A 23,486-nucleotide genomic window follows, 5' to 3' on the forward strand; every position below is an offset into this window, starting at 1 on the left:
TGGACCTCAGTTTAAATATACTGTATACAATATCCTGCACCTAGGCATTTATCAATCTAGCATGTGCAGGGATCACCTATTGTCTTTTATGTATATACTGTATATAGTATATTACAGGGTGAGAATGCATTGCACTTGAGCTTCCCTTTATACATATATATCAGACAAGTTCACTCTGAAACAGTCACATCTAAAACATGCAAGCAATAAAGAGTGTTTTGCTGCAGCCTACTATACATTGGAAGACTAGCAGGTGTTCTCTGTATTGCTTTGTGCATATACCAGTAACAAAAATAAAAATAGTAAAAATAGTTCTCTGTGTCGCTTGTCTGGATAGAGTGCTATTTGAATTCCCCCTCAACTATTTTTACTTACCATTTTGATAACCTCTGGGTAAACAGGCTCGATCAGGACACCTCTATTTGTGGCAATACATTCTACCAGCTCATTCAGTGCAGCCCTCTTGATTTCTTTTCCCTTCAGGTCGGCCACACAGTCCATAAAATGGAAGATAACTGAACATTGCTGCAACTTCTTACAGAATAAGTCATGAAGTTCAGAAACAGGAGCATCTATTGACAAAAAAAGAGGAAAAGAAAACAATAATTTCTTAACTATTCACCATGCTGCTTTGCAATAGTTAAAAGAGGAGAAGCAAATTTTTTGTAACTTTAGAAGAAGACGTAAAACTTTGGTCAGGTCTTTATATCTTCTTGGGACCACATTCACGAGATTTTCCTCATGTCCTGTCCCTGTGACAAGAATGGGATGTTCAGGAGTCACAGGGACAGGAAAGCACAGACAGCATCAAGAACGCTGCCAAATGTTATTATCTCTTTTTTCAGTGTGATAAAATATGTTTTTTGTATCTCCTTTGGAGAACTATTCCATCAGTTCCCTTCCTGACAGGAGTGAGCGGAAATCTCCCCAGCAATGACATGGATGGCAAAGTACTAGACACGCGTCCTGACTTTCCCGATTATGCTGAAAACAAACATTTCTAAATGGGGTTCTGCGCATGTCACATTTCAAAGTGGAACATGTCCTGACAAAGGTTGAGGATTTCTGTTTTATCATTCATTAGTGGAAAGTAATGTTTGCTGCCTTTCCTATTAGTTCATTAATAAATAATACTTACAAGAATAACAACTAATACCATTGCTGCAGGGCAGAACATCCTGATTTATTGGCACTTAAAATGTACCTGAACTCAAAAAGTGAATATTAAGGGTCTTTTCACATATTCGTGTCCGCTCTGTTCAAAAGAGGATCTGTGAAATTCGTGAACAGATTCCCTGCTGAATCAAACCTGAACAGGACAGATATCAAACTACCTCTAATCTGTCTAAGTTAGGTATGAAAAATGGAAAAGGACTCAATCCTTTTCCATTTTTTCCAAACCTGGACAGATTAGGACGCTTGTCCCTTTGCATCCTCCTGCCCATAGACTTGCATGGCGCTTCCGATAAGGTCTGTCTGTCAGTTTTTCAGGTGATCCTGATCAGAAGTCCCATGCAAGTCTCTGAGCACGTGAATGTACAGCCGGTGCAAAAGGGGCAATACTACAGAATATGAAGCATTTATAAATGTTAATTGGGTTTAGGCAGCAACTTGAAAAATAAAGTAAAGATATATCAGTACAGCGCTAAACAAATTTTAACACCAGAAATGATATGCCTTTAATCAATGAAAAGACCAAATAAAAAATATTATATAGAACTAAATTCACAAGAAAAAAATGTAAATGTGAAAAAATTATAAACAAATATGAGACCAATCAATAGTCCACATATCAATGTGTATAATAAGTCCACCAATTCTTGAACATATGGTGCATAAATTCCTTCTTAACTTCATTCAAGATGTGTGAATTACACAGTAAAATCCACTCTGCCAAAACCACTAGCAGCACTTCGCTCTCACCGTAACATGTGGCTGCTAAAAGTTATAAGCAGCACATAAACAACACTTTATCTAATCGCTCAGATGACAATGAGTGTGATTGTATGAGATAGATGCTCACAAAATGGAGCCAAATATAACTTCCACAGTGCAGTATTTATTTGAAAATCTCCACATGCAGTACAAAACATAAGTTGAAAACAAACAAAAAGTCACTTACATGTGGCCACCACACAGAGTCTATGTGGAGACGTAATGTTAACATTACACCCAACGCATTTCACGCTCTAGCGCATCCTCATGGGACAAAGAGTGCTGATTGCAACAGTTCCCACATATATACACATACAGGGCTCGACAAATCCCAGGCGCCAGGTCGTCATGGTGACTAGAAATTGCCTCCTGGTGCTTTGGTTCACACACTGCTTTACGTCACACTGACTTCAATGGGAAATTGTGCCCCATAGACTTCAATGGAAAATCGCTCCCCATAGACATCAATGGGAAATCGCGCCCCATAGACATCAATGGGAAATCGCGCCCCATAGACGTCAATGGGAAATCGCGCCCCATAGACGTCAATGGGAAATCGCGCCCCATAGACGTCAATGGGAAAACTTCTCCTGTAGACTTCAATGGGAAAATGCCACCCATAGATTTCAATGGGATAAAGTCTCCCATAGATTTCAATGGAAAAAAGTCTCCCATAGATTTCAATGGGAAAAAGTTCCATAGACTTCAATGGGAAAAAGTCCCATAGACTTCAATGGGAAAAAGTCCCATAGACTTCAATGGGAAAAAGTCTCATAGACTTCAATGGGAAAAAGTCTCATAGACTTCAATGGGAAAAAAACCCATAGACTTCAATGGGAAAAGTCCCATAGACTTCAATGGGAAAAAGTCCCATAGACTTCCATGTGAAAATGCCTCCTAGTGACTTCAATGCAAAAACTCCACTCAATAGCAATCCTATGTGAACACTTATCTCCACATGCCACTCTAGTTTATCACTTGAGAGCCTGGAACGCACTTTTACAAACTCGCACAGGACCCTTTTCATAATGCAACTCAAAACACAATGTGCGTGGATCTCATCTGTGTGAACCACCTCAATAGGAACATAAAATATCTAGCCTGTCATGAGTATCTGTAAGTTTCAAAACAAATCCAGAATTGCATATATGTGAACCAGGGTGGCTCCATTCACACCTCTGCATTTTGGGATTGCAGAAGAATCGCTGTGATCGCAAAACGCAGGTTCAAGTGTCATTATTTTCAATGGTGCCTAAAACATGGCGTGGTTTTTGGCATGATTGTCATGTGGTAAAACGCATTGCGTGAAGTCCCAGGCACTGACAACCTATGCTACGCTAAAAAAAAAACTGGCTCCTAGATTCAAAGCAAATCTATCATGATATATATATATATATATATACTGTATGTGTTAGAGTTGCACTGATACCCTTTTTTTTATCGTTGAGTACAACGCGATTGGCGCGATTTTAACCTATGCAAAATGGATGGGCTCAAATAGCACCACAAAGAATAGCATACCATTTGAAGAGGAATGTGGTGCGATTCCTGTCCAAATTGCAAGCAGTTTTCCACAGCACTCCTGTGTGATCCCAGTATAGAAAGACAGGGAAGCAACATCTAAGAAGTGCAGCAATGGACAAACAGTTTATTAAAGTTATAACAACTCACATGTTAAAAGTACATAATATATCTTACATGTCAAATGCAAATACATGGCTGCTTGCAGTGCTCACGGGGCTGGAGGAGATGTATAGGCGGTCCGAACCCAGGCTGACATCACTTCCGTCTTATACCCACAGGGGTCCCAGAACTTCCAACATTTCCACCATCCCTGTGAGCACCGCAAGCAGCTGTGGTTTTGGATTTGACATGGAAGATAGATTTATGTACAGTGCAGCCATCTTCTTTTAAGCAAACACACTGATTCCAGATGTCTCTATAGAAAAGTGCATCATCACCATTTTGCCGAAGTCACGCAGCCATTTTCCAATAGACCACAGTACACTTCCAGAGGTCAGCCATTTTCCTGTAGTCCAAAACCTACAACAGGCATGTTTCAATAGTCATGCAATGAAAGCCTAACTGCCTTTCCTTGTACCTTTTGAATGCCTCTTAAAAACAGCAGTGCACTTCCTGGTAGAGTGTAATGTGCTTCAACACACCTGTGCCTACAGTCTCATATATAAAGCTGTATATATAAAGTGTGAAATCTAAGGCTCTGCTGTCTAGGGTTGCCACCTCATCCCAGTTATGAGAACATGTTACATGTTCCATCCTAAAAACAGGTGGAACATGTAACATGTTTCAAAGGTGAACTCATCCTTTAACCATACATACCTTTCAGTGGCAATGTAAAGAAACCCAATCCGAATGTGCCAAACTTAAAGATGGTTATCCAGTAGGGTTGCCACCTCATCCTTTTAAAACCGAACACATATTAATTGTACAGGTTCTATGGCTGATTAAGGTGGTAATTAAACTCACTTAATGCCTTATGTGCATTAAATTAGTCCCAGAACCTGTGTAATTAATATGTGTTCAGTTTTTAAGTAATGAGGTGGCAATTGTCCCTTACTGGTACTCTCAGGAGATTTTGAGTGAGATTTGGTGAGGTCACTGCTTTGCTGCTCATCGTCCTCCTTGCTGACATAAAGCAAAACCTTGCTTCTACGAATATGGTTGACTCCACACATAGACACAGTGCAGAAAAAGTAAGTAAGTAGTGAGTAATGGGAAAATATTAACTTCAGAGAGACCACAGGCAATACTGGTTGTAAGCACGTGCAGCTAGCTAGCCTGCCTATAACTGGCTCTGTCCCAGAATAGTGTGGTAATAGGGATGTGTGGCGTTAGTGCCCATTTATATATACCAGGTTGGGAAGAGCCCAGGGCAGTCGGGGTATGACAACCAAATACTCCACCATCATGCAGATGTAGGCAGCTAATGCAGAGGCCCTGGACAGGGCAGAAGGTCAGGAGAGACCAGTCTACACTCAAAAAAGCCAGCTGTAGTCATCCTGTCTCACTAAACATGATCTAAGTATACTGGGAACATGGCCTAACTAGACTGGGAGCAAGATGAAAAAGACATTTTAGGCAAGACTAAGTGTTCTCTGTGTGAGTGCTAATCCATCTGGAGATTCTGGGCAAATTGTACAGACACTAGAGGAGTAGCTGCAGCAGTCCTGTCTCTGGAACGACATGAAGGGAGTTGTGAGATGGATGCAATAAGCTTAATGGGCAAGTCAAAGGCCTCTGAGTGAGTAGTAATGAACCTGGGGAAGAGAGAGAGTTGCTAAAGCAAGATGGCGTAGCAGTGACATGCAGTGTGTCCCTTTCACAAAATGACTGCTACAGTATGTCCACTATAGGTATGTGATTGTCAAAGAATGCCAAATGACCCTGGATAGTATGTCTGTGTGATGTTACGTGATTTGTCACTGCCATCTTTGAACATCAACAGTAAAGTGCAGAAACTTTAATCTTTGTGTGGACATTCCTTTCTTCAGAAAATGGAGGCTAATAGCCAGGAATGGCATGGGAAGGCCTATGGTAACGAGTTGGGCACAATATGGCGAAGACAAACAACTACCATCAGTTGGATCCCTGTGCTATCCGAAGAGAAGCTGGGCGGAAGCTTGGGCTATATGGCACCAACCATCTGCCAATCACAATCTCCTTACATGGCTATTTGCCTTCTGTCTGACTTTTTAGAGCACAACTTTCAGAGTTCAGTTCCTCTTTAAAATAAAAGTGCCAGACTTAGGCTAGAAAACAAATCATTTTCAAAACAGGTACAGTGCTACTTATCATTAATGGGGGGATTTACAACAGAAGCTGTATGTTAGTGGTACATTTTTCCCAACTCTCAAAGCATTATATTTTACATGCTGAAAATCCATATGTCAGACCACAGTTGCCAGCATACAGAAAACTATCCTCTTCAGAAACTTTCAATGACACATGTAAGCAGGTGCTTCTAAGTGGGTCTAACGCAGCCTTTCTCAACCTTTTCAACACAGAGGAACCCCTGCAATAACTTTCTGGTCTCAGGGAACCCCTGCAAAAAATTACCGTACTATGTCTAAAACTCATGATACAATAGTGTGATGGCCAGTGGGAAGAATGCTCCTTGCACTTGTGTCATTGGGAAGAATTACCCCCTACAGATAGCTAAAAAGATTAATGTTATCTATAGAAATGTATCTGAGAGTCAGAAATTTCTCATTGCTCAAGGAACCCCTAGCAACCTCTGGAGGAAACCTAGGGTTCCACGGAACACTGGTTGAGAAACCCTGGTCTAAAGGGTTCAAAGTTTTTCTTATGTTCTTTCTCTGAAAGATCATCAGGTCAACTTTTGTTAAGTATAGCAATTAGTTGTTACAATGTGTCTGTTTGCAACATTTGCCATTACGTTGAACTGACAAGCTGGTGGATCTGGGAAAGAAGAGCTGCTGGCCAGGTTTTCCCAACATTTTTGTAAGGTTCATGGCCCCCTTCAGGTTATACCATATAAATACGGGTCCTAGAGAAAGGCCCAGAGAAACCTGTGGAGATATTTGTCAAAATGTAGCTGTTATGTTACTGGAGTGACTCCCCCCACACATCATGTGGAGACCCAATCAGGGATCCAGGGGATCTGGATCTGCATGGATTTATGTAAACATCTGCTTGACTATGTGTGGATTACATTCTGCCTTGTGGATTACTGCTTGTTGGACTCTTGATTTATTTTGAACTCTAAATCAGGTATTACTACCATTCAGGCACTTAGAGAACTCTGTACAGGAGAACGGGTTATGTATTGCCTTGAACTACTTCAGTAAAGTTCCATCTGTTGTTCATCTACTTTGCCTGGTCTGAAGTCTCTTAAAGGGGTTTACGCATGGTGTATCAAAGAACAGGGCTTATAGTAGGGAACTGAAGTGTTAGAGAAGACACAGTACATTAAGTCCAGCATTTAGGCTATATTGCCATTGCTAGTGACAACTGTAGTCATATAATTTGCTAAAGTCAGCCAGCCAGGAAACGGGTGACAGGCAAGGGTGATGGGCAGTGAGGAGGTGTTATGCTTGGCCCCTCCACCAGTTCCCACCATACTGGGACTGATCTTGCAACACAGAGTGCCTAGAGACTTAGCCAGGAGTCACATGAGAGGGCAAAATGGAAGGGCCGCTGAGAGGAGAACAACCATGTAGTTGCAGTAAGAGTGTGTTTCCTGTATCTTGTAGCAACAGTAGGAAAGGTCACTGGGAGTAAGATGACATTATTTGCTGGATTGGTGGAGACCAGTATAGGCTCTGCAGTACCGGTTCCTAAATACTACCCACATGGGGAAGTGCTGTTCTCTAACAGTAGATGTTGATGGAGTGTTCATAGTTAACAGTGTAACTGTTGGAGGTCTGCCCTAGAACTTGCATTAGCAAGTGCAGTTCCACAGTGTCCCCACTAGGGTGCCTTAAGCACTGCCCACACACAGAACATGAATATATTACTCAGTAAAAAATTTTTTTTTTGGGATTGAACTGAAGTAATAATGACATAATACAAGGGATTAGAATATTTTGTCATCAAATAAATATCCAGTACACTAAATAAAAAAAAAGCCAGAAACTCTGGCTATAAACAGGCAGAGCTTCCCTCCAGACTCAGGGCACTGATTAGATAAGAGTGACTGTAAAGCTAACAGATGGGCACCTTTATCATGTCTTGTCTTGCCTGTGATTCAAGTAACAAACGGTAGTCTCTTTGATTAATCAAAAAAAGACTATAAATGAGATGTTGCAATGTAGACAGTGTTCAGGGACTCCTATCAGGGATAGGATGGCTCTGTTGTCCGTGCTCCCTTGGGGTTTTACGAGTGTTCCTCCTCTATGGAGTTGAAACAGCCTATAGAGATACTGCTACTAGTTTAACAGAATAGGTAATCAACCAAATTATCAGACAAAGGGTAACTGTAAAGTGCAGTTTACTAAACAGCTGAAAAATTTAACTTAACAAAGCAAACAGGTTCAAGATGGCAGACCTTCTAATAAATGTAAGACATGTTTGGTAGCTTTCAAATAAGCTGTTGTGCGCTTTACTAGGGGTTGTAAAAATTGATCTATATACTCCCCCAGTCTCGCAGAAAGTGAATCAATGCCATTAATAATAGGGCATCCCGGTGGATTTAAAATATCGTTATGGATCTTAGGGATACAGTATATAACTGGTAATCTACAAGTATCAATTGGTAGAAGCATGAAGAGAGAAAGATAGAGGTCTTGATAAGAACTCTCTGTTGAGAGATAAAGTTAATAAGGTGGATAAGATAGCACAGGGGGTATTAGTTATTTTGGATTATAATGTTCAATTTAAACAAGTGGAGCAGATCATTAAGCAATATTGGCCCATACTTACACTTGATAAACATGTAAAACCTGTTCTTTCAGCTGTACCAAGGTTTTCTATAAAAAAGGCCCTACACTGAGGGATAAATTGGTGCGTAATGTAGTAGATCCCCCTAGGAAACCCGGATTTTCATTTTTTGGTGGTAAAGGGTTTTTTTGCCTGTGGTCAGTGCTACAGTTGCACTAGGGTTAAGAATAACAATAGAAGAAGAAGAAGATCTTTTATTAGTTCTGCTACAGGTAAGGAGTATTCCATTAAATATTTTGTTTCTTGTGACATGAAAAGAGTGGTTTACGCCCTTTCATGTTCATGCGGATTCCAATATGTGGGGAGCACTAAAAGGAAGGACATTAAAAGAAAGGGTGAAGGAACACGTTCGTAATATTGGTAAGGGATTTCTCAAACATTTTATATCAAGAGATTTTTTACATGCACATAGTAAGGATTGTTATGCACAAAATAAGGATTGTTCGGGTTTGCAATTTTGGGGGATTGAATCCTATAAATGTAATTGGAGGGGTGATAATAAAGTTAGAGAGTTGAAAGGGAGTCTTTTTAGATCCATGAGCTGAAGACTTTGGCTCCAAGAGAAATTAATAAGGAATTTGATTTAAATTGTTTTATAAGTGATTATTGAAATAGGGGGACAGTGTTTGTTTATATGCAATTAAATTGTTTCTTATTTTATTTTAATTACATTTTTTATTTGTATATTTTATTTTTATTTGTATTTATAATTTTTAATTTAATTATGGTATATAATTAGGGTGTGTCGGCATTGTGTATACCTTTTAAATATGTTATTGCAGGGAAGTTTAGTTACGTATGCTTATATTTGTTGTAATGTATATTTGGCAGCCCGGGATATATGAGAATCTGTGCTGTGTAGTCACAGTTCATCCTAATTTGGATTATTTACATGCATAGTCATCTTTAGACTAGTTGAATTCCTTTTGAGATTTAGTCCAAATAGGATACAGTATTTATCACTTCAAAAATGGCATGCCTTAATTGTTTACAACAAAATGGTGCCAGGTTCAATTTCTATGGCAGATCAGCGTAGGACAGACCAATAGGTTTCCCTTGAGAAAGTCATGTGACGAGTAACAAAACATCTAGTGGTGCAATTATGCACTTTTGAGTTTGAAGCACTTGGTGATCACAGGAGGAAGGGAACACCACAAAGAAGAAAAGTGTTGGGACTTTTTATTTCAATGTATAAAATTTCTCCTTAACACATTTGGATTAAGGTTTGGTTTATGGTTTGTAGCGCTTTCACTACATGACAAACATGGACTCTTCACAGCAATGTGACTTAATCTGGGTGACATGTAGCTGAATAACATAGTCTCTACATAGTCTCTAAGACTCTGTAACAACAGAGTGTCAAACCAAGAATCACATCAGTCAACAGAATTCAGAACACATCTACCTGCGATTATCCTCATGAGTTCTTCCCAGTAAAGTCCAGGGTAGTTCTGATAACACAGGTGAACATCTGAAGGGGTCCAAGGCCCACCAACAATGGGCCACCCCACTGGGACTGGAGGATTCGGATAGAAATCAAGGAGGTGGTCCTGTGGTGGCGTGAGCTTCCAGAGAAGTTTTGTGATATTAATCCACCTATATGCCAGTTCTTACAGTGGAGGGCCTCTCCCCTGGCTGCAGATACCTTACCCAGTTCCCTGCCTCATCAGATGTGGCCTCTCTGAGCTGCAGAGGGAGGGACGCTGAGGAATGTATTATCCCTGGGCATGTCCAGGACCCCAGAGAGTTGTGGGAAATGAAGTTAAAGGGACCTGTGCCTGCATTTGAGCATGGTGAATAAATGGGCACTGTACTACACTGCTGATGCCACTGCCTACTGTATGCTGTGAGACTGCTACCTGAACTGTAAAATTAAAGTACTTAAAGCAGAACTATAGGCAAAACTTGTTTTTCCATTTTGGATAAAGCATGGGAGGGTTATAACTCCTGTCAGATTTTTTTTCACCATCTGTGTCCCATTTCAGAGATTTCCCTTCACTTCCTGTCCCATAGCCAAACAAGAAGTGAGTGAAAATCCTTGCAAATTTAGGCAATCCCTTGGGGACCCCCAGGTCACCAGAACTGTTGTCTCCATTTGATGATATCCCCTCTATTATTTTTCTGGGGACAACCTAAAATTTGGGATTTTCTTTTACTATGCACTTTCATTGATAATGGTAAACAGGACAGACAGAGAAGGTAAATATCGTTAACGGGGGTCACAGACAGTAATAAAAACCTGACAGGGGCTCTAGTCCATCTTCGCTCTGTCCAAATTTAAAAAAAGTTTTACCTTTAGTTATACTTTAAAGTATATGTAATCCCTCACTTTCCAAAACAACCCATTCATTTTAAAATAGAAATGAAAGGCAAAACATTTGTGTGTAGATATAAAAAAAAGATAAATATCTTTTTTTCCCTTTTTATAAGTGATTCCCTCTGTTCTCAGCTGCATAAGAGCATGGGGAGGAAAAACAACAGCACGCTGATTTTCCCAGTGAAAAGCTGTGCAGGGACAAGTCTACTCATTGGAGGAGAGCAGACCGAGTTCCCAGCACAGCTACAGAACTGACCACAGTGTGCTCCCCTGCTTAGTGTGGTCAGTTTTTAATAGGAAAGCAGAGGGACTGGCAGAAACACAAAGGAAGCACTACAAAGAGAACAGGATACATTTTCATACAAGTACATGGTACAGCAGGCACATATCTGTAATCTGAAATGTTGGCTTTACATACTCTTTAAAGCCAAAATTTTCTTTTAGCTTTGGCGTCCTATGAAGATGGCTTAGTGATTACTGTCCATCCTAGAAAGGCAGTAGTGGAGTGGTGATAAGACTGTGATCTAGTAAGGTCCTGTCCTAAAATTAACAAAGATCTATATATATATATCTTGTCTTTCTTAGCCCTCAGGGAATACTAGTTGATTGCTGTCTGAACTGGTGAGGAGCTTTGAGAAAGCTGTAGCTTAGTGAGGTCTGGCTTCTCTTAGTGAGAAGCATTCTGTGGTGAACTGGGGGAAAATGGGAACCTGGAACATGGGGTACCCATCTGTTGCGGTTATGGGGGACTAATAGATGGTACCTGAAAGAAAGATCTTGCTCTAATAAGACTGTTGCTACTAATAAGAAAGTCCATACCTTGCTTCTGTGGCTGCCCCTGAAGCCCAAGCTACATAAATACACTGCACATGTACAATGATAAGCCAAGTTTGCTTTGCTTTCTCGGTAAGTTCTCAGAGAAGTATGGGCATCATAGTCCACAGAAAGTAGCGCTATCCTGTAGGCTGTGGGGTGGGGGAAGGCCCAGGTGGTAGGCGCCCAGAGGGAAGGCATGGCAACACAGTGGTTGTAAATGCGGAGTCATATTGTGAAAATGTTCCAGAAACAGTATCAGAGTTCTTCCTAAACTATAGAACAAACGCAACACTCCCAGCAGTATGTGGGACTTACAGATGGAGTGAGCAATGCAAAGAGGCTGACTGCACCTGGCACAGAGAGCGGTGGGGAGGCAGATGTTGCAAGCAGAAGTAGCTGGGAATTTCCCCAATGAGCCCTGAAGACCGTCTTTATGCCATCCCTCCTCCTCTAGAACCTTTCTCTGCACTAGGCACACTCTCCCTGACAGGTTCCTGGTCCTGACCTAGCCACAAGCAGAATGCACCGCAACTGCAGTTTGCCAGGGCTTTTTGTAATCTCTGCCCTCACTAGAGATGGCCACAGGGGTCTCCCAGGTGACAGCATCCAATTGGACAGCAGTTCACCTAATGACTTCTACGGACACCTTAGAGGAATGAGTATTCCCTAAAAGATGGATGCAACAGTGTCACTTTTGTAGGGAGGTCAACCTGCACCTACCTACAATCCAGTTAATTTATTCTAGGCTTATCCTAGCCTTTTATCTGAATATTCTTTATCCATTGTATTAGCTTAGGAACTTAGAGATACAGCAATGCATACGAGTTCCAAAAAACCCACATGGAAGCCAAAGGCTTCTCATGTGTGTACGAAACACTACAAAGCCATATGATTCCTGATCATTTTTCTCCAGATTTCCTGATTCCTCCACTAAAAAATTTAGAAACATGAGACTAATGGCTGCCTAGAGAGGCAGCTGATAAATTTGCAGGTGACGGGATAAATATAGACTGAGTGTTGAGAGAAATCATAGGAGCACCTAATGATGATCTCCTTCAGAAAATGATAGTTGCCAGGCTTTTATGCTGACCAGAGTAGGCGGAAACACCCTTTAACATGTTGTCACGTCTCTTCATGGCAGGTTGTGCTCAGTATTCTACCCTTATCCTTTATAAACTGTGAATAGGAGCAGTTCACCAGATCTGTGTGTACAACACACAGTTATGAAGAAATCATAGAGTGGAGTATGTTCTACTCAAGAGGAAAGGATGCCATGAGGCCTAGGGCCTGAAGAGTAGCTATACTGAAAGCTTTTCTAAAGTAGGTGAGCTCCACAGTCACCCCTCCTGAATAGTTTAATGGAACTTTAATAGGACTCAGTACAGCCCTGCTTTGGAAGTTTATACCAAGTGCCTTGAATTCTGATCTACCATTTTTAGAACTGTTACTCCCTAGTGTGCTGGACTGTAATGTCAACTGCATGGTACTATTAGAAAATACAATGTAATTGTACATCTGCAATTTTAGTAAAACTGCACAAAGCCACTACAGAGGCTGCTTATTGTCTGTAAATTAAAGTGAAGTTAAATAATGTGTGCAGGACACTCTGCTTTGCACTGCTAAGACAAGTGTGTGCACAGCCAAAGAAATACCAACCAGTGTAAAGGATAAAACTTGGCCTTGGAGTTGATGGTAGTTAAGGGAAGTGGTATCCCTCATGGCGGTGGCAGAATAACTCCTCCTCAGTATGGCACATGCCAGGTGGCTTGCGTCCTACGTTTCATGGCACCTCAGTTGTTTGGCTAGATCTATGGGGCCCTAACCAGTAACCACATAAAGTTGCAAGAGCTTGCATAAGATTGAGCTCCAGGCATTTATTTTTCACAAACATGTGTCCTTTGGTGACGTGGAAGCTGATGGATGGAACTACAAAGCACAGATGGGTTATTCTTACATCTGTGGTATGATCATCTCTCTATTTGTCAGAAAAGCTCTCCCCAAGGCTCAGAAAGCAAGGAGATAAAAGTATGCAGGTAGGTAGGCTGTCTTCCAAGCTGCACTCACTCCCAAGTGGAGATTTACAATGTGTGAACAGCACTTCCAAAAATGTTGGATGTACTGGAGTACAGCTGGTACCAGTGGCAACAGACACATGGTCTACACCCCCCCCCCCCCTTCCTTACCAGGAGCAAAACAGATTCTTCATTACATTTTTGTTGCCTTATTTCACTGTAGAGCCCCTGCTGCATAGTTCAGCCAGGAGTGGCAGCTAGGAAGCGCGTACATGGTAGCTTTGCTTGGTACTTTACTTAGGACTTTACTTAGTAGTCATTGATGAAGAACAAGTATGCAGATAAGACCTTTTGACTTTACTCTAACTTTTGTTTTCATGCTTGAACACTGGATGGAGGTAATCATGCAAAAACATCTAAAAGAGGTGCAAAAATTAGGGAGGTTTGTAGCTGCTTCAGGAAACTTGAATTGTTTTCTCTTGGGAAGAGAAGGCACACGCAATCCTGTTTAGGGAGATGTAGTCCATGAAGCTAGCTCTGCTTTCATCCCTTTAGATAACCTTACTGGTAACTAACAGTCATTCTCAAAACAGGTAAGTATTGAATGTTATTTTCATACTGGCAACCTTGTTCAGTTCAATTATAAATCTACTGGATTCTGTCTAGTAATAACATACTGATTATGACAAGAGCAGCCATGTCTACAGGCAGATACACATAATAACACAATCCATCTCCATCATGTAAGCCATTACCCTTGGTGAAGGGTAATGGCATATAATCATATGAAAGGCTTTAGGTATCTATAAATCAAGGGCACAAATCAAGCTGTATATATGCAGTACCAGTATAGACAGGAAAAAGCAAAATGCACCCATTTATTGAGGAAGACTATCTTTCTTACCTTACTCTTTATCAATCTATAAGTGAATATGTCTGGCTAGCTTTCTGTTTAGTAGGCAATAATATAGGTTCTCCACAGTGGTGTGGCTCTGTCTGGGCCTAGGACCTATGCCATCACAGCATAGAGACAATACAAGCCAAGCCATCAATGCTTTCCTATACACAGGATAAGCCTGTGAAGCACCACAATTCCTTGCTGCTGGGGCACAAACTTTATGAGAGTGGAAAAACAGGCACTTTTCATCATCATCATTTATTGGTTTAGGCACATGGGTGTATAATAATACGCTGTATTCATATCCATACTATGTACAGTTGTATACAGATCTAAAGAAAGCAGTATTGTATGCTATGTGCCCATTCACATAGCTGACTTGGTCTCAATGTTAAGCTGTGTAAACCAAAACAAGAAAAATTTGAATGCAGTCCACCTTTGCCCATATTGTACATGGTAGAAAAGTTTACATATGTAATAGCTAAATGGACATGGCCATATGCTCCACCTCTTTTAGGTTTCCACCTCCCCCAGCCCTGAATTCATTATGCAGAAATGTGTAAACAATGGTGGTGGCACTGACATAAAATGACTTTGGCCTTCAATCATTCTGTATGACCAAAGGATGGGGTCATTCTGCACTGCCTACACATAGTTGATGTTTACATCAGCTAGGGGCAGAAGGACCCTAAGTAAATGTATATACCCGTGTGCATAAAGCCTTAGCCCAAGGCACAATCTCACAACATCTTCAGTCACAGCTCCCAATAATTTGGGTTGGTAAAAGCAGGCAGACCATGAAAAGTAGGGCCCAAGAGAAATTAAAATGATAATTTCAATATTTTTGTTAACATAACATAAATCTTAATCGTTGTTGACTGCTGCTGGTAGATCTAGTATTATTCAGTATTGTGAGGAACACATGGCTGAGCACTTCTTGTTTGATTAGAAACAACTGGCATACAGACAGGAAATGACATAATAACTATGTGGTTCTACTAGGAGAAACAATACATTAGTAATAACACTACCACCTATTGGAACAACTACTAATTAAATGAAAATGGCTGTTGCGCCTATGTTTGAATGAACAAAATGCTAACACCCCCACTCAACAACTACTTAAAATATAAGTCCAAATTGCTTTTAGAGTTCTGATTCACCATTTGCACAAAATCTCAGGTTTATGTCATGAACATGTTTTAGGTACTTCATGACATTTGTAAATCTATTACAGTTCCTCTGCTGGGTTTACTTGCATATCTGCAAAGAAGTAACATTGCAGCTCTTATGTTTAGTGGTTCCAATGTATAAAAGTGCCTCTACTGCACTATCCATTGTTAGGTAGAAGATCTTTGTTTCCTTTCAACTTAGGTAAATTGTTTCCATTGGTTGCTTACACCTTTGCTTGTTAGCTTGAAGTTGGTAGGGAGATGTAATCTTTTCAGCTGCAGCATTATTCCCCTTTTGCTTCTCATGCACAGGAAAATTTTGCATTTCATCCTATGGTGCTGGAGCAGGCCGTGGTGCTGTACAATCCAAATATGATGGGTAGCTAGTTGGGATGCCCTTATTGGATATAGGATTTTCTGACTGAGGTTTCAGACGGTTCATTGGTTTTACATGCTATGCATGTTTGCCACCTGGAAAACCCTTCTACATTCAGAAAGTTACTCATATACTCATAGCTTTTGTTCCCATTATCTTTCATAGGTTTCTTCATAGATGGCCCATTCCCTCTGTTGGATATTGTAGGTGTTTTACATTCTTGTGCGGGCCATAGATGGGATGAAAAGCAGCTGAAAAAAAAAAAAGAATCGGCCGATTTTCGGATCGTTAGTGCGGTAATCAGTTGGCCGTTTTTAGTGATTTTTGACCTTTTGGATTATCGGCACTGCTGGAAAATAATCGGCCAAATTTGTCGTTCTGCCAATTTTCGTGGCAATGATGGACAAATCTGCCGATCTTTTTCTGACTTTAAAAAATGCGCATGAGCAGTGACATGAAAGAAGAAGGAAACAAAGAAAAAGAAAAAAAGAGAATATGAATGAGAAGAAAATAGAATATGAATAAAAAGAAGAAGTAGAAGAAATAGAATAAGAATAAGGAGAAATAGAATATGAAGATGATGAAGAAAAGAAGAGATAGAATATGAAGAAGGAGAAAATAAGAAATAGAATATGAAGAAGAAGAAGAAGAAAAAAAAGAATTTCAGTCCAATATTATTTGACATTTAAAAGTATAGCAACATTGTATCTATTTGTATCCAAATAGAAACATCTGTATCCGAAATGGATACAAGTAGATACAATGTTGCAACTTTTTCTTCTTCTTCTTCTTCTTCATATTCTATTTCTTCTTTTTATTCATATTCTAATTTCTTCTTCTTCTGCATATTCTATTTCTTCTTCTTTTTCCTCATATTCTATATACAGTAATTGCTAGCCGTAGATGGGATGAAAATCAGCCAACTTTTTTTTACCAATGGTGGTAACATTGGCTGATTGAACGACCAATTTTTCTAAAAAAAAAACGGACGGTTTTCTTCCCGTATATGGCCTGCATAAGAATGCTCTAAATCTTTCACTGTGTGGTGTGAGTTCTCTAGCTGGTAAGGACTGGTTAGATATTAACCCCTTATATTCTTGATTCATTTCAGCTATAAGCTCCTGCCATTTGTAAACTTATACTTTTTGATCATCAGTCAAGTCTCTAAAAGATCAAATACTAGGAAAAGAACTGCTGAAACATTCTAAATTTATCTATAAGAAAGCCAAAGCGTTAAGAAACATTATAGTGAAGAATGTTACAAATCCACCCACTAGAGGGAGTAATCTTCTGAATGTAAAAGGGTTTTACAGGTATCAAAAATGCATAGCATGTAAAACAAGTAGACCTAAAGATAGGAAGAGAACACATTTTTAGTCCAATGTTAATAATAGAACTTTCCAAATGAAATCGCTGATATCCTGTTAAAGCACATATGTGCCCTTGTCACTTCCAATATGTGGGGAGAACAACTAGAGAGTTAGGGAGAAAAGTGGGAGAGCATATTAACAAAATTAGGAAAAGATACACCCAACATAGTGTATCCAGACAATTCAAAGAATGCCACGGGAAAGGCGCAAGTCTACTCAACATTTATGGTATTGATAAAATAGAAGGACATTGGAGAGGATAAAATAAAAAACAAATGATATCCCAAAATGAGACGAAAATGGATATATATGTTGGACACATAAACCCTTGAAGGTTTCAATATAGATATTGATCAAAATAGTTTTTTAAGTTTAGGGTCTCCAAAAATATATATATTGTGTTTTTTAAGGGCATGTATGTTTTTAGTAGTTTGTTTTATGTGCACTAAGTACTGGGCCATTAGAGATACATGTTGATTTTTGCTAAATACCATACACCGATTGATGTATATAATTCTGGAGAATGGGTTGATAAATAGCTATATTGATAACAATGCCACCTTGGTAATGGTTGTATGTGAGGTGATTCCCTTGCCCCACTAATGAGTATTAAAAAGGTTTCATTAATAACAGCGCACATAAAAAGAGTATGGTTTATAAATGGTTAACTAACAGTGTATATAAGAAGTGGACCGAGAACTTCCTGTAACACCTCATGATGACATCAGCACGACGAAATGTACGTCGAGGCGGAGCTACAGGAAGTGACGGTCCAGTAATCTGGAATTGGTGAGACAAGTTTGTATTGTGGAAGCGGCCTGAACGATGAGAGGCAGGGCTGGCCGTGTATGAGATTGAGCATTCAAACCCATGTGCAGGGCAGAATGGATTGTTAAATGTGAGCAGGATAACTAATGGTTTTATGTTTATTATGCAAGTTTTAATAAAGGGTATTTTACACTATCAGAGTCTCTCTTTCTCCCTCCTCAATATATGATACCCTTGGCGAATATATATATATATATATATATATACACACAGTGGGGATCGCAAGTTTGGGCACCCCAGCTAAAAATTTGTATTAATGTGCATAAAGAAGCCAAGGAAAGATGGAAAAATCTCCAAAAGGCATCAAATTACAGATTAGACATTCTTCTAATATGTCAACAAAAGTTAGATTTTATTTCCATCATTTACACTTTCAAAATAACAGAAAACAACAAAATGGCGTCTGCAAAAGTTTGGGTACCCTGCAGAATTTATAGCATGCACTGCCCCCTTTGTAAAGCTGAGACCTGCCACTGTCATGGATTGTTCTCAATCATCGTCTGGGAAGACCAGGTGATGTCAAGCTCAAAGGTTTTAAATGCCCAGACTTATCTGACCTTGCCCCAACAATCAGCACCATGGGTTCTTCTAAGCAGTTGTCTAAAAAACTGAAACTGAAAATAGTTGACGCTCACAAAGCTGGAGAAGGCTATAAGAAGATAGCAAAGCGTTTTCAGATGTCAATATCCTCTGTTTGGAATGTAATTAAGAAATGGCAGTCATCAGGAACAGTGGAAGTTAAAGCAAGATCTGGAAGACCAAGAAAAATATCAGACAGAACAGCTCGCAGGATTGTGAGAAAAACAATTCAAAACCCACGTTTGACTGCACGATCCCTCCAGAAAGATCTGGCAGACACTGGAGTTGTGGTACACTATTCCACTATAAAGAGATACTTGTACAAATATGGTCTTCATGGAAGAGTCATCAGAAGAAAACCTCTTCTACGTCCTCACCACAAAAATCATCGTTTGAACTTTGCAAATGAACATATAGACAAGCCTGATGCATTTTGGAAACAAGTTCTGTGGACCGATGAGGTTAAAATTGAACTTTTTGGCAGGAATCAGCAAAGGTATGTTTGGAGAAGAAGGGGAACAGAATTTAATGAAAAGAACCTCTGTCCAACTGTTAAGCATGGAGTTGGATCAATCATGCTTTGGGGTTGTGTTGCAGCCAGTGGCACAGGGAACATCTCACGAGTAGAAGGAAAAATGGATTCAATAAAATTTCAGCAAATTTTGGATGGTAACTTGATGCCATCTGTGAAAAAGCTGAAGTTAAAGAGAGGATGGCTTTTACAAATGAATAATGATCCTAAACACACCTCGAAATCCACTGGGGATTACATCAAGAGGCGTAAACTGAAGGTTTTGCCATGGCCTTCACAATCTCCTGACCTCAACATAATTGAAAATCTATGGATAGACCTTAAAAGAGCAGTGCGTGACAGACAGCCCAGAAATCTCAAAGAACTGGAAGACTTTTGTAAGGAAGAATGGGCAAAGATACCTCAAACAAGAATTGAAAGACTCTTGGCTGGCTACAAAAAGCGTTTACAAGCTGTGATACTTGCCAAAGGGGGCAGTACAAGAAATTAACTCCGCAGGGTGCCCAAACTTTTGCAGACGCCATTTTTTTGTTTTCTGTTATTTTGAAAGTGTAAATGATGGAAATAAAATCTAACTTTTGTTGACATATTATAAGAATGTCTAATCTGTAATTTGATGCCTTTTGGAGATTTTTCCATCTTTCCTTGTCTTCTTTCTGCACATTAATACAAATTTTTAGCTGGGGTGCCCAAACTTTCGATCCCCACTGTATATATATATATATATATATATATATATATATATATATATATCTATCTTCGCCAAGGGTATCATATATTGAGGAGGGAGAAAGAGAGACTCCGATAGTGTAAAATACTCTTTATTAAAACTCGCATAATAAACATAAAACCATTAGTTATCCTTAATATATATATATATATATACACATATACATACAAACAAGCGCATATAAACCAACTCTTAATTGAGAAGGTCATGGCTGCCTGGTGAGTTCTCTGTTATGGTAGTGGCACACAGAGGTGAAGCGACGCACAAAGAACAAAGATTGGAAGTGATTGCATAAAGCACTTTATTTCCACGGAGGAGGAGTTATATATCATTGCACTTTTTAAAGGAACTGTGGCACTATATGGACATAAGCAATATTTAAGGAGTCACTGGTTTTTACATTAGAATATACACTTGTATAATGGCTATTTGCACTTTATATAATTATGTAAGAGATGTATGTCTTGGGAGATATGTGGTCAGCGGTACTTTCACTGAATACAATGTAAATCACTATCTAGTATTACCATTTATCACTCACAATATGCAGTGCTTACATAGATATAAAAAGTGCAAACAACTCTTATGCATAAAGTGCAATTTCTAATATATAAACACAACTCCATAAATGTGTAAGTGCTTCCTATATGTCCTTCAACTCAATACATCGGTCCATAAAGTGCAACATTTCCTTCACGCAAAAGTGCAATGATATATAACATTTTCTTTGTGTAAATAAAGTGCTTCATGCAAATCCAACACTTCCAATCACAGTTCTTTGTGCTCCACTTCACCACTGCTGCTGAGAACTCACCAGACTGCCATGACCTTCTCACTTAAGAATTGGTCTATATGCGCTTGTTGATATGTGTAAGGTTACCACTCCGGTATATTACTTCAGCACACTCCTCAGTAATGACCCCGACAAAGGTAGCATGTGTTTAGGAGGGAGAAAGAGACTCCAATATTGTAAAATACCCTTTATTAAAATCTCACATAACAAACGTAAAAACACTAATTATCCTGCTCACATTTAATAGTACATTGCACCCTGCACATGGGTTTAAACATTTGATTTCATACCTGGCCCACCTGGTCTCTCATCACTGGGGCCTCCTCACAGTACAAGCGTGTCTCACCACTTCCTGGTCACAGAGCCGTCACTTCCTGTAGCTCCGCCTTGACGTATGTTTCATCGTGCTGACATCATCAGGGCGACAACTCTTCTGGGAAGGCTGTCCACAAGGTTTAGGAGTGTGTCTATGGGAATATTTGACCATTCTTCGAAAAGCCCATTTGTGAGCCCAGGCACTGATGTAGGACGAAAAGGCCTGGCTCACAGTCTCCGCTCTAATTCACCCCAAAGGTGTTCTATCAGGTTGAGGTCAGGACTCTGTGCAGGCCAGTCAAGTTCTTCCATCCATGTCTTTATGGACCATGCTTTGTGCACTGGTGCGCAGTCATGTTGGAACAGGAAAGGGCCATCCCCAAACCGTTCCCACAAAGTTGGGAGCATGATATTGTCCAAAATGTCCAGGTATGCTGACATCTTAAAGAGTTCCCTTCACTGGAACTAAGGGGCCAAGCCCAACCTCTGTAAAAACAACCCCACACCACAATCCCCCCTCCACCAAACTTTGCACTTGGCACAATGCAGTGAGGCAAGTACTGTTCTCCTGGAAAATGCCAAACCCAGCCACGACCATCGGATTGCCAGACAGAGAAGCATGATTCCTCACTTCAAAGAACACATCTCCACTGCTCTATAGTACAGTGGCAGCTTGCTTTACACCACTGCATCCGACACTTTGCATGGCACGTGGTGATGTAAGTCTTGGATGCAGCTGCTCAGCCACGCAAACCCATTCCATGCAGCTCTCTATGCACTGTTGTTGTGCTAATCTGAAGGCCACATGAAGTTTGGAGGTCTTTAGCTATTGACTCTGCAGACAGTTGAAGACTTCTGCGCACTGTGCACTTCAGCATGCGCTGACCCCACTCTGCCATTTTACATGGCCTACCACTTTGTGGCTGAGTTGATGTTGGTACCACGCTTGAATTCACTGAGCTCCTGAGAGCGACCCATTCTTTCACAAATGTTTGTAGAAGCAGTCTGCATGCCTAGGTGCTTGATGTTATACACCTGTGGTCATGGAGGTGATTAGAACACCTGAATCCAATGATTCGGAGGGGGGGTCCCAAAACATTCGGCAATATCAGGAATATGAAATAGTGGGTTTACATCTTCTTTAACCTATGTCACATCAGCACCAATGATGCTTCACTTCAGCTTTGTGGCCAATATTTGCATAAGTAAAGACATCTTTTTTTTCCCAGTTATGTCTGTAGTGCTGACAAAATCCAAAAGATCCGATGCTGATACATGATTGTCAATACAAGGATACAATAATGCTCCAAACTAGCTGTCTGTTTGTCCATCTATCTAGCCTTTTACACACGAACAAACTCATCTATCTTAAGAAAATCTAATAATGCATAGACTGTATGACGCGGATTGTGTTTTATTTCATTTCCTGAGTGGCTGCATAATGATTTGCTGACAGTAGAAATGAGAGTGAGATGAGCATAGAAAATACTCAAGGGAGACGATGAATGCAGAAGGGTTGGGGGGGGGGGGGGGAGGACTTGGAGCTAGAAAAATATTAGAGGGCAGATGAGAGAAAAGGTATTACACAGCAGAGATGATGATTTTCCAACAGAAAAAGGCCGGCTACTAAATGAAGACAGCACATTTCCGGGTAAGGATGGTGAAAGATATGGAGATTCAAGGCAGAGAACTGAGAGACATACGGCAGAAGCAGATACACATGGGAGAATGTCTTCAGAGACCGTAACCAAGGACACCCACAGATCTCCTCTGCCACCATATGCCTCAATCAAAAAATTCATCTATATCACCATGCCAAGTACATGCTAAAAGAAAAAGAATGCCACAATGCAATCAGCAATGACTATGTGCCTGCCAGAGATGTGACGTATAATGATGATGAGTATTTAGACACTGACAAAATGTTAAATGGTAGAGATGTGAAATATTCTATTATATACTCCAATAGAGAAAGTGCAGCAGTGTATGATGAGCTGATTTACAGTGCAAAGAAACATGGAACTATTACAGCTACACAATTATATCTATTGTTTCACAAAGCAGGTTGAAAATAGTAAGGTAACATCTCATTGGCCACAGAAGGTAAATGGTTCTATTTTTCCTGTTTTCTTTTCACAAGTCACCCTAGGACATTTATTAAAAACTGGATCAAAGAAAATGAAAAAGCAACTACTCAGGTTCTCTCTTTCAATCTACACAATTGGTTGCCACCAGCTTTGCCTTCCTTGCACTTTGTTCCAGGGTTTCAGAAACAGCTTCTAAAAGTCCATAGCTAATGATAAAAAACATTGTACTGTGCGGTGTTCATTTTTCTTTTTAACACTGCACACACAATGGGGTTGATTTGCTAAAACTGGAGAGTTTGCATAGAA

General features: G+C 40.0%; 1 protein-coding gene across 4 annotated transcripts in view; it reads right to left on the bottom strand.

Moving 5' to 3' along the window:
* Positions 1 to 23,486, bottom strand: part of PPP2R5B (protein phosphatase 2 regulatory subunit B'beta) — a 124,448-nt gene that overhangs the window by 69,143 nt on the left and 31,819 nt on the right. For all 4 annotated transcript variants that reach the window (XM_089662815.1, XM_089662814.1, XM_089662813.1 and 1 more), the window contains one exon: positions 376 to 572. In XM_089662815.1, coding sequence (XP_089518941.1) covers positions 376 to 572 — 197 coding nt within the window. The remainder of the gene's footprint in view (positions 1 to 375; positions 573 to 23,486) is intronic.

Source organism: Staurois parvus, unplaced genomic scaffold (genome assembly GCF_062004578.1).
Source record: "Staurois parvus isolate SC_StPar_1 unplaced genomic scaffold, SC_StPar_1.0 ptg001556l, whole genome shotgun sequence".
NCBI lineage: Eukaryota > Metazoa > Chordata > Amphibia > Anura > Ranidae > Staurois > Staurois parvus.